At 40.3% G+C, this 15,358-nt stretch overlaps 3 protein-coding genes across 4 annotated transcripts; 2 read left to right on the forward strand and 1 right to left on the reverse strand.

Moving 5' to 3' along the window:
• The first annotated feature begins 316 nt into the window (after positions 1–316).
• Positions 317–4,866, forward strand: susd3 (sushi domain containing 3). Its single transcript, XM_085443712.1, is given in 8 exon segments — positions 317–1,060; positions 2,617–2,811; positions 3,683–3,827; positions 4,316–4,406; positions 4,408–4,483; positions 4,579–4,676; positions 4,679–4,718; positions 4,721–4,866. Coding segments are annotated over 8 exon segments (801 nt in total). The 5' UTR covers positions 317–984; the 3' UTR covers positions 4,801–4,866.
• LOC146684747 (ninjurin-1) lies at positions 3,749–15,206 on the reverse strand. The gene is made up of 3 exons (XM_085443715.1): positions 14,976–15,206; positions 11,743–12,253; positions 3,749–3,791 (listed from the first exon to the last, which is right to left on the reverse strand). Exons 1-2 carry the CDS (start codon positions 15,166–15,168, stop codon positions 12,111–12,113), a joined length of 336 nt encoding a protein of 111 aa, XP_085299841.1. The 5' UTR covers positions 15,169–15,206; the 3' UTR covers positions 3,749–3,791; positions 11,743–12,110.
• Positions 5,509–10,050, forward strand: LOC146684748 (caspase recruitment domain-containing protein 19-like). Of its 2 annotated transcripts, none has more exons than XM_085443713.1 (6): positions 5,509–5,781; positions 6,915–7,060; positions 7,152–7,308; positions 7,787–7,855; positions 9,085–9,150; positions 9,280–10,050. In XM_085443713.1, exons 1-6 carry the CDS (start codon positions 5,775–5,777, stop codon positions 9,390–9,392), a joined length of 558 nt encoding a protein of 185 aa, XP_085299839.1. In that variant the 5' UTR covers positions 5,509–5,774; the 3' UTR covers positions 9,393–10,050. The 2 variants fall into 2 exon arrangements, with proteins under 2 accessions (XP_085299839.1, XP_085299840.1); XM_085443714.1 differs by having other exon boundaries at positions 5,510–5,887.
• Positions 15,207–15,358: the final 152 nt, after the last annotated feature.

Consider the following 15,358-nt stretch of genomic DNA (forward strand, 5'->3'; position numbering starts at 1 on the left):
TTTGATAACCACAAACTCAACAAAAATGTGACAGCATAAAAAAGGAAAAGAAAGCGGTGGGGAAACCTTCATTTGTAAAATCTGAAGTAGAATGACGTTAAGAAAAATCTGTGTGGTTAGTTTCAGAGAAACTGTATATTTTTTTAATTTACGTGGAATGTGATGTCATATGATGTAAACAAAGAAAAACCTAATTAATTGGCTCAGTTTAGAGGTGGGATCTCCTTCTTTACCACAATTATACTTTCAATTTCCTCCTTCTAATCGAGGTATTACAACTCTTCTTCTCCGTTTATGTAACGATCATTTAGCCTTACTTTGGAGAGATGCACTGCAAACTTAGTTATGCTTAGTTTTTACAGCATATTTAAAATGTCGTCCTGCATGTGCTGTATTTGTCCCTGAGCAGGCAACAGTCTATTACTATTGACAATTGAATTGAATCTGTTTTAGACTGGAAAGCTCTAAGGCTGACGTGCTCGTGCTGGACGTTGGTAAACGGATGTAACTTTTGATTGTCTTCTAATAGACCACGTTCACACGTTCATGTGTTTTGCACATTTTCAACCACATCCTGATTTGTACCTACTGAGGTAGACTGTTTTTTGCAGCTGTAGTTAGCTGCAGACCTGAAACCTAACTTGACCCGACATGATTTAATCCGCAAAGTCATTTTTGCTTTGGTCGACAAGGTCTCGACTGATCACTTCATCTCTCGTCGTCCTCTCAAGCGCTCATCCGCTTGCGCGACAGCCAGAGCACAGAAAGAACATTAGAATAAGTGAATGTTACGGTGCAGTGTGGGTGGTGGCAAGCTGTTCACTGGACGAGGAGCGAGTAACATCGCACAGAGAAACTCAAGCGCCGCGCCAGCAGCTAGACTCTTCGTTTCGTTTACCCTGTACGGGGTCCAGAGGAGAACAGCTGCGCCGTCTTTACGCACAACCAGAAGAGCTTTCTGAGAGACGGCTGTGTGTCACCACCATGTCCGCGGCAACAGCATCAATATCAGATGTATCCAGGACTGATACCGCAAACAAAAATGACCGAAATAAGTCAGGTAAGAGAGATGGCATAGAAAAACCAGATGCTATTTAATTTAGACGAAGCCAGCGTGCAGGATCCTCGAGAGACCGAAATGTCACTTGTGCACTGACGCCAGTTTTATTCTGTTAACTTGCGTGCTTCTTGTTCAGGTGATGTGCGCGTCCATGCATGTGTGTGTTTGCTGTAACAACAATTGCACTGCAAGGATTAGTAGCTTAGGGTCCTATGTAATATAAAGACCTGATAGATTGTGTGAACTAGACATCGCAGTAATAAAATGAAACTTAAAAAAAGGGTGGATTGGTGTCCGATTAACGGTTAGTTGATATAATTGTCATGTGTTATGAAGAAAGACAGAAAGAGGAAACGAAAAGGGGTGGATTTGACATCAAGCAGCCGGACATTTCACTCTATGTACTGTATGTATGATCATACATACAAGTTACATAAAATTATTCTTCTGTGCACCGAAGTGTGTCTTTGTGGTGGGATCTGAGTTACTAATGGTCTCCGTGTTACAATTTTATCTTGTTTATGGTTTACTATTATCTCTTCTTCTTTTATTTGTCTACCAGCGACTTTTGATATAGTTTGGTTCACTTTATGGTCTGCCACATGTCTTTCTTCAAAGTGCACAACTCCTCCTTGGATATTTTCCTCCAACAACCCTTGTGTTGTCCTGGGGTCAAAAATGACCCCAGGATGTATGGTAACAGGTGTATGGAAATCCCGAAAAAGTAACCTCCACTAAATCAGTCCCTGTAACCTGTCTGTTTTATTTAAGTGAAAACCAAAAGCAGATATCTCAGAGTAAAGAAAAAAAAAAATCAAAAATCTGGTTTTGATTTTCCCTAAACCAAATACATCATACTTCCAAGTTGTGCTGGAAACCACCGCCTTCATGTCATTGTGTTTATGTGCATTCCAACTACTTGTTTTACAGTGAAGTCATGCTCTTGTAGACTGAGACTTGTAGACATGCAGGAACTGCTGGTGTACTGAGCTGTCACAGTGAAAGACCGTCCGTCCTGTAATATGCTGAGCTCCATGCTATTCAGTATGATAACCTTGTTTTTTTTTCTCTTAATGTTGCTCCAGATGGCCTGTGTTTTTCCACCAGTCTTGCAGGCCTTTTGTTTAATGATTTATCACATTTCCTTCTTTGATACCGTTAGAATTCATCTCAGCACGGCACTCGGCTGTTACGGGGGGCTGTGTTTTGTCATGCAGTGTTGCGCAGCCCTTTAGGGGTTCAGTGCTGATAGCTATGGAATGACTGCCCCATTCCACACTGACTCTTATCCGCAGTGCCCCCCCACCCCCTTTTTGTTTGTTCATACAGTTCACCTTGAATTATTGTTGTGCAATCTATGAATTCCAAGTTGTCTTATCGTTCCTATGAATACAAATTTTCTTTTGAAGATGCATGAATTATACATGTACCTAAATTTTGGATGAACTTTGTGTGATTAATGCATATTCACAGTATCTCAAACATCATTAGCAGCAACAACTGTAGACATTGCTGCAAATTTTCCACACCAGCTGACCTCCAGCTTTCTGCTTTAGGTAATTCCAAAGCTCAGTGCACACCCATGCCTCAGCCAACATTGGGCAACCACCAGATCATCCAGGGAAATGGCACTAATGTGGGTACCGTCATATCACTACAGTGCCCGGGGAAGCACAAACTTGTAGGCAGTGATATGATGTGTGTCATGGGCCCCAACAGCACCTACTGGACAGGAGACTCCTATTGTCAAGGTAAGTAGAAACCAAAACCTTGAGATGGCAGTTAATATACAAAAAATGGCACATATTAGTAACCCATTTGTAGCCAGGTACATGTCACTTCATGGACCTAATTGCATATTCATTATGCATTACCAAAATGTGTGTGTATGCAGATTAAATGTCTCAAATGCTTTTCCTAGAAAAACTGCAGAGGCTGCAAAACTCCCACTGAAATGTCTGTCAGCTCATTATTCCAAAGTGATGGAATATATATTAAACATTATGTGTAGGCATTCTTGTTAGGGACCAAGTTACACGCAGATGCTTATGTTGTGTTTGGCTTGCACTAATTATGACCTTAATTTGTGTGGGAACACAATGGAGGGAAAATGATGTGCAGTTTGTCGATACATCTCATTAAGCAATAATATTAATGCTACTAACTGGCAGCGAGGAATCATTTCAGGTAGGTGTACAGCCAGCGAGGAAGTGGAAAAACTGAGGGCAGAATTTTAATTCTATTTTTTAGAATCAATCACCATGGGAGAGATGAAATTTTCTGAGTGACACTGAAAGAAATAAAATAATAATAAATTTATATTTTATTGTCCTTTCAGTGATGAGCTGGCAAGAACACTTTGTTGCAAAATGACTTTTTATTTCTGCAAGTCTCTGTTGGATAATGACAATGAAACACTTGTGACATATTACAGCAGTCTGTGAGGTAGACAATATCTGCAAACCTTGTGTGAGGTGGCATTTGAGACTTCTGGTTGTTGTTATGCACAGGTTTTGAAGTATGATGAATGGAATTGTAAAAAATAAAAATAAAACACTCAGTGCATGAGGCAAAAATCAGTCAATACATCAGTCAACTGGTTCTTCTTCTGTCACTCTTCAGCTCTGTCGCCCAATGATTTTGGTTACCGCGTGGCTGTGGTGGCATCCTTTGTGAGTTCAGGCATAATCCTCTTCATGTCTGTGGCCTTCATCACCTGCTGTTTGCTTGACTGCATCAAGGAGGAAGAAAGGAAAAAGGAGGAGAAGTGAGTTAAGGATTGCTGGAAAAGTTGAAATTAAGTTTTTTAAAAGTAAAAGTAAATCTACTGAGGTATCGTTACTGGTAAAATGTAATTATAAGGAAAGCATACATCACAATACACTGCAAAATACTGGATTCTTTATATGCATATGCATACATATGCATACATAATAAATTAGATGGGTTCTTAGCTTAAATGATTGCTAACCTAAGGGTTATAAGACATTAATGGGACAGGAACACAAAATAAGGCCTGATCTGCTACACAGATGTGTGTATGTGTCTTTATTTTGCTTCTTTGGAGTAACAAGTGGCATTTATATGAAGCACAGAGAAATTCTAACAGTCTAAAACATGACAAAGGCATGGCAACAAAAGGACTGCTTGAATACAATGTATTAATAGATGTATCTACTTATTTACAACCACAGGTGCCAAAATACAATATTAGGTCTGGTGAAATACTGACATGTATGGTTTTTTTTATGCCAGTGACTCAGATCCGTGGCAATGGGAGGAGCCAACCCCAAACCAGGAGAACAACATGTCTCGATATAGTCATAAGGGCCGCAACAACAACAACAACAACACCCAGGAGAATCCGCTTTCTCCATGGGACACTGCTGGCCCTACCCTGTGTGACAGCATACGATCTTGCAGGTGAGATGTGCTGAATTTCATTTGAATGCTCCACAGTGACAACAAAAACAAAAACAACAACAAAAAAACCCGCAACTTCCTGTCTTCTTACACAGATGTCACCAGCATTACGCCTATTGTCCTGCCTGCACAAACTATGGCCCCACACCTCCCCCTGCTGCTCTTCCTGGGCACGACTATAACCAGCCTCTCTTACTCCAAATGCCAGAACCTGACCCACCTCAGTATCCCGGCCCTCCCCTGTCCTCCTGTCAAAGTACAAGCCCGGGCCTGGTCCAGATCTCAGCAGGGGGATCTGGTTTGGTGTGGCAGTATGAAGGACAACAGAGCAGTTTATCAGGAGCAAACCTATTAACCGCAGATGAGGCCCCTGGGAGGAATATAAACTCAAACAGGAATATATACCCCAAAGAACTTTCCATAAGGATTATATCAGTGTGAGGACAGCACACAAAAATCATCAATCAAGACTTTGTTTAATATCTAAATCTGTTCAACAGTGTCAGCTGTATAGACGAGGACTGCGGGATGTAAGAACTATATCAGTATGTTTTGGTGTATCAGCAGTGGCGAGATGGCTCTAAAGAGACATTGATCTGACAGACTAATGTGCCTTTTTATGCAAACTGGAATGGCACACTGCCCCCTGTCTGTAAAGAGGAGCCAGTGCATTTTCAGGACGCCAGTCTTGGAGAGAGCTGTTCTTCGGATGTCAAGAGATTTGAGCTTAAAAGGAAGTTCTGCTGCTTGAGGCTAACACTTAAGGGATCTATTGCGATATAATTAACTTTGCTGTCAGCTGAGGAGAGTGTGGGAATCTGGGAAAAGTTCACTCTTGACACGAGAAGAGATGTTGTAAAAAACTGGCGTGTGTGTAAATAATAATTTTGAGAAATGTAAATAAATGACAGACGTATAATAATAACAATGAGTGATGCATTGGAGTGGGAAGAGTTTATTTAACAACACGTTTATTATTATTATTATTATTATTATTATTATTATTATTATTATTATTATTCAAGCCTTTAGGTTAGAATAACCTGATGTATGATTATTTGTTGCACTTCTGTGCTTCAGTGTCTGCTACATAAAGCTGTAGTCCGTCACTGTCTGCCCGGCTCATTAACATCATCATGTAGCCTTGAGGTCGGTCATGTGGTGACGCCACGGCCAAGCGTGCTGATGTAACGGGGCAGCGGAGCACCGACTCACCGGGGAGACCAGGAAGTTTTACCGGGAAGGCTGTCGGTCCGATTGTCAAGTTCACACACGGTGTAAATTTGTCAGTATGTCAGGTTTGTGAAGCGAGGGTAAGATGTTTCGCCTTGTTGTGAGTGCTTTGCGCGTATCCTTGCGCCAGAGCTAAGACTTCCAGGATATCCTACCAGGCTCTCTCTCTGGGTGCGCCACTTGTTGCTGTAAAGTCATAGTATAAAGTAGTTGTTGTTACACATAGTTATTTAGTAGTTTGTCATGGGTCAGTATCATCGTTTGTCCTGATATGCAACCGGTAACTAAATCGGCAGACTTCTGTCATCAGAGGCATCCAGACTTTTATTAAAGACACGCAGCTCCCTCTGTTGTCAGTCTAGTCCTTAGAGATATTATAGCATTAACTGTACATTGGGATAAAGTAAATCCTGTTAAAATATTAAACTAGCCATGTTCTGAAAATAAGGAACTAAGAGGTTTATTCTCTTGTTTAGAAAGGCGAATACAATAGCTGCAAATGTGTCAGTTTCACTACACTTTATAGCTTCTATAGCATAATGTTAGTACTGAAAATCAGCCAACTACAATTTAAGATGCATAAAATGGTGAGAGACAGCAGAAACAGGTAAGATGTTAGTGTTAATAGTTTGGACTCTGAACCAGTTTTTCCCCCCAGAAATATGCATGAGCATTGTCTGTTTTCTTAAAAGAAGATGCTACACTTAAGAAGAAGACGACAAAGGGGGATCTATGAAAGTAAATATCCACACTGCCAATCATTAAGTAATATAGATATTGTATTTGTCCTGACCACTGTTGATATTCTTATGCTCAGTTGTGTACTTAAACAGGCTACAGGCTGCAGCTGATGAGCAAACATACTACTAATATTTCTGCCATCTGTTCATAAAACATAAACTATTAACTAAATTAGTAGGTAAGTGTCAGATACTGTCATAGTGTTACATTGCATGGTAGTTATTCTCAGTATCGTCATCCCAGTATGAAAGATTCTATGATTCCAAGACGAGCTTACTAAGAAATTACTAAAACTAACAATAAAATCTGCAGCCCTTCTGTTAGGGCTTTGTCGCATGAGCCATTTGTGCAGGGTCATAGCCTGTTTCTGACCTGGTCTCCACGCTTTGACCAGCGCTGGCCTTGACACCCCTTGTTAAGCAATGTCTTTTCACTGTCATCAATCTTCCTTTACTAGACACCGATGGTTACCAAGAGCAGCTGCAGAGTGACTCCCAGTTCCTGTGCTCAGATCAGAGGATGGACACTGAGCTGGTTGACAGACTTGTCCTGCAGCTCAACAGGATCTACCCGCAGATACTAAGTGACAAGGAAGCCCACAGGGTCACTGCAGCTATTTGTGTTACACAAACAAAACAGAAGCATACTGTGCAGATGCGTGCAGTGACTCAATGCAGCCTGTGTCTCCCTGCAGTTCAGGAACCTAAGTGTGCCCACCAAGGTGCGGTTAGCAGACCTCTTGAAGCACCTGCACAGAAAAGGCGAAGAGGCATGCCATGAATTCTACAGAGCCCTTCACATCCATACAGAGGACATCTACTCTAGCCTGCCCAGCAGAGTCAGAGAAAGAGGTGAAACATTGAGCTTTTCTTGGCTACAGATTCCAGATTGGAGGATAGCTGTTTCTTCTCCATAAAGTTCAATTTCATTTCACATTAATTTTATTGCAGACACAACTATTGAACCAATGTCTTTGTGGGACCTAAATGTTCTGGTTTTATCCTTAAAGCATAAGTTTTGTGTCTGCTAAGCCTTTTTTTTTTTTTTTTTTTTTCAGCACTGGTTGCTTTTTCTACCATGTTAAAAAAAAGTGCATCTTGTATGTTTGGTGTGATGAGGTTAGACAAATTACAGGAGCAGCTTCCAAAGTGTCCTATAAAGGTGGCTCCCCTGCTGTGTCTAGCTTTACATCAGCTTATCCTGTTTAAGATGCAAAGAGAAGCTAATGTGCTGCCTAGACTGCAGTCCAAGTAGCCATTTAACACTTCACAGGTTGTTATTGTTAAAGTGGAATGCTGCATTTTAACCTCTTTTACTTTCTGTTTTTAGAGGTGGCAGATTCAAAATGCACTAACGACAAGACAGTTCGGCAAGAGCGATATGTGCTTAGCGACAGAGGTACATATAATCACCATCATTAACAACAGAAAAAGGGGTTGTTTCTATGTAAATCATTCAAATCTTTAAAATTTAAGAATATTGAGATTTCACAAACTAAAAAAACATTCGTTGATTTTGTACAATGATGTTATACGATAAAAGTTGCTGTTTCTTAGTTATTCTGTAATTATTCTGTAATTATTTAACTAATTCTGCTATAGTTTAGACAATTCATGACATGCTTTCCAGGAAATTGGACTTATTTATTTCAAAAACATGCACACTCTTACTTGCAATCCCTCTCAGGAGGAATCATGCAGATTTAGTTGCATGACGTTCACAAAATACAATCACAAACATGAACTAACAAACAAATGAACAGTGTAATCCATAGGGTGTCACTGACTTGATGGCAGAAAAGCTCACAAATGCACTGCTGTTAATGTTTGAGTTATTCTGTTGATTTATCAGCTTAAAAATATGACTAAACACTAAAAACTGACTTTCAATCCAACAATGGCACTAACTAAGGGGCAATTTGAAAACAAATCGGATACTGGTAATCACTTGTGAAATATATTTAATGATAATATGTAAGTAATGACTCATAAAAGCCCTATATGTGTCATTTTCTTCCTTATCTTGCCTGCATGGCATTTTAAAAATTATTATAGTTTTACAGTTTGTGTGAGTATGTGTCAGGGTCCCTCTGTACCCCCTCGCTGATCCCAAGATAAGCCCCTTAAGCTCAACTAAGCTGTGGACTTTAGCAAACGCAGTTGTCTGTTGAACCTTTTAACCTCTAGCATCAGAATGCCGGCCCCATCACTGCTCTTTACTTCCACCATTCATCATTCCATCACACTGAGAGCTTGAGCTTTGTGAGGGCAGTTAAGCTCATGTATAAAGCAGCTTCCTCTGGCCTGCATTCCTTTGAACAGTCAGAGCTGCATCCACTGGGTCAAAGGTATGTCAGCAGGGAAATGGGTCATCAGAGATGCCGTGAAACACTGACTCCTGATCATAAGTCATACCAAGGAGCTTGTTTAGCTTGTGAGCAAGACAACTTTATGTACACAGAGCAGATTTAGGACTCTTGACTTTGCCATTCAGAATATCGGCTATTATTTCAGTTTGCTTGTGGTATTTAGTTTTTTTTGGATCATCTAATTTATTAAGCAGGTATGAGCCACTGCAGACTGATCAGATAATTGTATAGTTAATGACTTTATTCTCTCCTCTTGCAGGACCAATGTTCTTCCTGAGCTGCTTCGGTTTTGTAGTTGGAATTGCAATACTCTACTATTACGGAGGTGAGTCGTGGCACAAAAAGTGAGAGGGACACAGACTTGAGACTTACTTTACTTACTTTGATCATGTTCAACATTTCAAAACATACCTTCCATACACACAAAACTCAGTTTTTTTGCTCTTCTTTATAGACACAGAGGGTGAAACCTTGAGATGCACTGGAGTGTTTCTTCACTGCTCGGCTGTAAGACTGAGTAAAGATGCTAGAGATGTTTTCATTTCATATGGAGAAGTTGTAAAGTAAAAAAAATGAAAACATCGAGGCAATGAGAAGAAGAAGCCATGAAAAATGTCTTTTTTTCTGTGCCAAACTCATCATTTTCCTAAACCTCACATACTAATTTATGTACGAAAGTACTAATTGGAGGAACGTAACTTGACCTGACACATTCTGTCACAAATTCTCACAGCGTACATCTGAAATGGCAGAACTATGCAACGTTCTTCCAGAGTACTTGTATGTATGATTCTTGCCTGGATTTCATGTTTGTAGATAGCTATGAATTTCTTTTTTTTTTTAACTAAAATGCTTAAAGCGTAATAATAACCAAGTGTAACTGTGCAGCTGCACTCCCACAAAGCTGTTTTCACTTACTAAAGACTGAGTCGGTTGTTTGGGTGCAACAAACCCAAGAGTGGGCAATGAAGTGTATTTTGAGGAGAGCTTCAAGTAGGAGCATCTGTGTGGAAGGCTCTTGGTTTGCACTTAATTTAACAACTTGATTTTTTCATTGCTCCGTTTGTTAACGCATTTCACAACAAAGATTTTCTTTTTTTTTAAATACACAACAAATACATGTATGCTCACACCTTAGCCCACTTCCAGTGCCTTTTATGAAATTTGCAAAATAAAGGGCACTCTAATAGTGTTACTTATTTTCAAATAAAGCACAGCAAATTTGGATCACCTGTGTTTGCATCTTATTTTTAGTCTTGTGTAACAAATATTTGACAAAGATCTTTGTAGAAATGGGAACATCATTAATTAAATGCTGTATATGTTGCCGTAGTGTAGCAACAAAGGGGAATTAAAGGTAATTAGGAGTGCATTGATTAGCTTTTCCGGGTTAGTTTCTGGCACTGTTCACTGCACTGTCATCATGAAATGGAGATTATGTTAAATTATTCATCTAATTGATTCAACAGCAGCAACACATACACTAGAGGGCGCTACTTCCTCACTCATACACACACACAAAAAAACAGAAAAATATTCAAGCGTGCTATAACAATGACAATGGGAAGCAGGGATCAGACCTCATTAATGAATAATGGCAATCAATTTGGTTGAATGAGTTAAGCTAACTTGATTAAATGCTCTATTAAATGCTGCTAGCTAGAATGCCTTTGAAATACCCTGATGGGTGCATTTGAATGCTCTCTGTTTCTTGTAATAAACAATGTGCAGGAAAGTAGTCACATCAGAGGTAAGGTCTACATCACAGCAGAAGAGCAGAGGTGTCTGATCTCAGGAGATTATCTGCACTCGGCAGCATTTTTCTGCTACTGTCTTCCCTGCGAAGTGAGAGCAACAGATGAGAGGGGAGTCAAAGAGAGAGGGAGGAGGAATTGGGAGGTGCTAAAGGGGGCTGGAAATGTCACCAGAGTGATTGTTCAGTTGACACTCTGGCATCCACATTCCCACGAGAGAGCTATTAATACACTCGCTTCAAAGGAACTAAAAGTCCTCGTTGATCATCAGCATCCTCTGATGCGCAGCCCCCACAGAGTCACTTTGTTAAACTTCAAGACAGAGCGGTAGGAGCCATGGATATACATTATGTATATATATCAATCTACAGATCTCCTCCAAGTGAAGCTGTGTGTATCATCAAATCTGGCTTTCAGTGTGGCTGTTTCCACGGTTACCAATGATAGTTGTAGGGGAGGAAAAGGATGAGATTGCGACGTTTTGCCATCTGAAAGGTGCTTCCTCACAACCACCTTGGAGAAATTATAGATAGCTGCATGAATGCGATTACGGTTTTTAGCTGATAATTATGTGAAACAGCCTCAAATTTTCTTTACTGGATATTTATGTCAAACCACTCAAGTGTATAAAATGAGCATTTGCTTGTGCTCTAATTGGGGTTTCAGTGGCATTGCTGCCTAATTAAGGCTTCTGTTTTAACAAGTAGTTCTGCCGGGGTCTGTGCTCTGTTGACTCTGACTCACCAGCTACTTCTGGTCCAAAGAACCACAAACAAAGTCCGGCTTTGCTCGTCACAGAGGGATTCATAGCACAACCAAACACTGTTATAACTGAATGTTAGGCATGACACCTGTGGGGTAGAGTTGATAGTAAAGTTAAAGCTGTGGAGGTGGGTAGTGGTTTTGAGGCGGATGAGGCCTGCCCTGTGCTGCATACATGTGCTCAGCACACCCGTTAAACATGATCAAACGTCATTGGTGCAATTAAAAATTAAAGAGTGTTCAGGTGTGTGTGTGAGACTGTGCATCCATGTCTGGCTAGTGCGTCGGGTCACTGTCGGACAGCATAGGAGACAGACAGCATGAGGTCACATGGTCCTGACTGCTGCTGTCTCCACTTTCCTGTTTGTCCATTCAGAACAAATGTTGTGTTGTTTACGTACCAGACCTCTTTGTCGCTACGGCTGTTTCTCTCTTGTTCGCTATTTTCTCTCGGTGCCTGCAGCCATGCGGGACAATGATTTTCTGGTAAATGAACAGCTGTGTATTTTGTTCGAGTTGTTTTCTGGTGGAAATTTCTCTGCAAGCCTGGAGAGGTCACTGTGTTTGTAGGTCATGTAGGTGATTGTGAAGGTCCGGTCAGAAGAGGAGTAGAGCAAAAACATGCTGACGACATGAAAGTTTTTAGGAGCAAACTGCAGAGTAAGGCAGGAGAGAAAATACCTGTTTGAAAAGAGAGAGGGGAGCAGTGAAAGACTGTGAAAATAATGCATACACACATACATAGATGTGCCTGTGTGTGTGTGCATGGTCAGTTGCTGTAATTTGTTCGATGGACTCCAAAAGCTGTGATGAAGACGTTGACCACCACGATGATGAACACCAGACCTGTAGCCAAGTTTTCCATGAAGTTCAGCCTCTGGTGTTTTTGCTCATCATTCAGGTTCCATCGAACTGTGAACAAAAGCAGAACAACGCACAACTCAGATAATGTCTAATTGCACAACAATCTACTCTATTCTGGGACTAAAGCCAACTCATTATGGTGCAAAGATTTACTGTCAACCACAAATCTATATTTACTTAATTCTGGGTTCAGAATGCTCATACATCTATTTGTGTCTTTTATTTTATGACGCAAGCATGTAAGGAAACAATGCAATATTCAGTTTTTCATTTTTCACTTAGAGGAAACTCAGATTAAAAAAAAAAAGTTAGATCTACTGCAATCAATTTACTATGTTATTAAAAATTTTAGCTCATTTTGAATTTGATCACTCAAAAAAGTTGGGACAGGGAAATGCAAAACGCTTTAAAAGTAAATGGTACTTAAATGAAACAGCTTAAGGAACATTTTGCAACTAATTAGCTGAATTGGCAACAGGTCAGTAACATGACTGAGTACAAAAAGATCATCTTAAAGAGGCAGAGTTTGTCAAAAGTAATGGTGCAGTAGGCAGAGGCTCATCAGTCTGCAAAAAAACTGCGTCTACAAATTGTGGAACAATTTCAGAATAGTGTTCCTCTTTGTAAATCGTGAAGACTTTGAACATCTTATCAGTTACAATTCATAACATCGTCATAAGATTCCAATCATTTGGAAACATCTCCGTGCACATGGGACAATGATGAAAATCAATACTGGATGCTCGTGATCTTTGGAATCTCAGGCGACACTGCCATAAAAAAACAGACATGAAATTGTCATGGAAACCAAAAATGTGGCAAAAAAGACCCAGAATTATTTAGCAGCTACAATCCTATATTTCAGAATAAGACAAGAATGGAACAGAATTCCTCTCCGAAAAGTCCAACAACTGGTCTCCTAAGTTTCAAGACATATATGGACTGTTGTTAAAAGAAGAGACGCTGCTACACAGTTGTAAACATGGCCCTGTCTCAACTTTTGTTTAGACCTGTTGCTACTAACGGCATCCAATACATTTGTTAAAATAGTATAGTTTCTCAGTTGAAACATTTAATACGTTTTCTATTCTTCATAGTGAATAAAATATGAGTTTGTGAGATATGCAAATCATTGCATTCTGTTTTTATTTGCATTTAAAATAGCTTCCCAACTTTTTTGGAATTGGATTTGTAACAATAGCGTCCCCCAATGTAAACATGTATATGATGTGATACATTTACTATACATCGCAGGCATAAATGTCACACAGGGAAAGAAAACAAGTGTCAGGTTCAAATCACAGAGAAAGAACAATACAGGGGAAGAAAACTGATCAAGGGAAGCTTGTATTTCCTATATGCAACTGTGTCATTTCTTTTGTGTTTTAATAGCATCATGGCATGTGTTAAATGTTATGAAAACAGCTAATTAGTGTTGTGACAAAGACATTACTATGGTGTCATCAGCAGTACAGGGAGTCGCCTGTGAATAATGGTCACATGAATGCATATTCATACAAATGGGTGTGCAGTAGCCATGTATATGTGCATGGGTGTGTGTATTTGATGGAAATTACCAGAGGTTAAACAGCGTAAGAACGCTTCCTGTGATGTGTGTGTGTGTGTATCTGATCTGTCTTGGTGGGGGCTAGAGTCTGGTTGGGGTGGCCAGTATGTAGGCCGTTCACATCACGCACCACTGGCTTCATTAGAGAGAGCTGGATCCAACGGGGAGGGAGGGATGTGAGGACGAGAGGCCAAAGAAGTTCAGAAGAGTAAACAAAAATGAAGAAAAGAGTAATGAGAAAGAAATGTGTGTGATATTTTGGTAAAGGCAAGGGATGCTGTTTAAGTCTGGTGAAGGAGGTCAAAGGGGCAATGAATGAGTGATGACTCTCACGTGCTGGATGTGTCTTATGGACATGTGACGTTTTTAATGTGAATACCTCAATGTGCAAATGTCAGAGTTAATAATATCTGATTGTACTGTATACTCATACTGTAACAATGTTGATGATGATATAATATTTTTTTTGCAGAAATCTGAGCAACAAGGGAGGAAATATTCATTTGGGCGTGCTTTGAAATATCTGATTGATAATTGATTATTTTAAGATTTTTTTTCAGCAGTTTCACAGAGGAGGTAGATAAGACATGTGGGGTTGTTAGTTTCACACTAACCAAACAAAACTCACTTTATTTACTCATCCATCAACAGCTGAGTCATTGTGACTGGCTTAAAGTTCATTAACCTGTTGTTCAGTGTGTCAGGAAAAAAAAACTAAATTCGTTTATTTATCCCCAACTTATATTATTTTTATTTACACGCACAAATTTTTCAACCCGAGATATCAGCAGACCTCCTAAAAAATTGTTGCTGCATCTGTCTCTTTTTGGGCTTTTCTCTTTGTTCCAACACATGGAGATACATACATACTGACACATATTGACACATTTACACACATACACAGCACCTCTCCCAACTCCCAGCAGTGCTGATATCAGCAGTAAAACCTAGTGAACCCTTTGACCTCTCAGTCCTGGTTGCTATAGAGACTGAATCCAGCTCCTAATAGGTTGTTTGTCAGGAGTCAGTAGACTTGACATTTATGGGGGAGGGGGTGCATTGTAGGGCAAAATGTGGCATATAGATCGCTGTAATCTTGCTAGAATAGGAAGGATGAAGTGGGCAAGTAAAGGATGTGAGATGCCAGACAGCAAAAACACCTCTGATACACCAGAAGGGCTCAGGCTATGTTTACTTTCTCACCTATGAAGATAAGCAGGACCCCGACTGTGATCTGTAGACACAGAGAGATGCTGATTAGGGTGATGGTGGGGGTGTAAAAGTGGAAGCTTGGCCCCTGCTCCAGGACAGCTTTTAGCTGGGAGGCATTGGCCATCAGCAGGGCCACATCCAGCATACTCTCAGCTGCACTCTTCTTATTGGCATAGTGGTTCATGTTCAGAGGAGCTGGGCTTCTGGGCCAAGCATCTGGATGGGTGGTCTGGGGGAGAGAAGAGAGTAATTGGCACAGAGATAATGTTTATGGCTTGCAGATAATGACAGAAAGAAGAACGCCGGGAAACAAGCAGAAAGGCTTGCTCTGTGCTGTGTTTTGTTCTTCCAGTAGAGCCAACAAGGCATCATTT

The sequence above is a fragment of the Copadichromis virginalis genome, linkage group LG20 (genome assembly GCF_057382275.1).
Source record: "Copadichromis virginalis isolate Kocher_CV1m ecotype Utaka linkage group LG20, C_Virginalis_male_GT1.1, whole genome shotgun sequence".
Classification (NCBI taxonomy): domain Eukaryota; kingdom Metazoa; phylum Chordata; class Actinopteri; order Cichliformes; family Cichlidae; genus Copadichromis; species Copadichromis virginalis.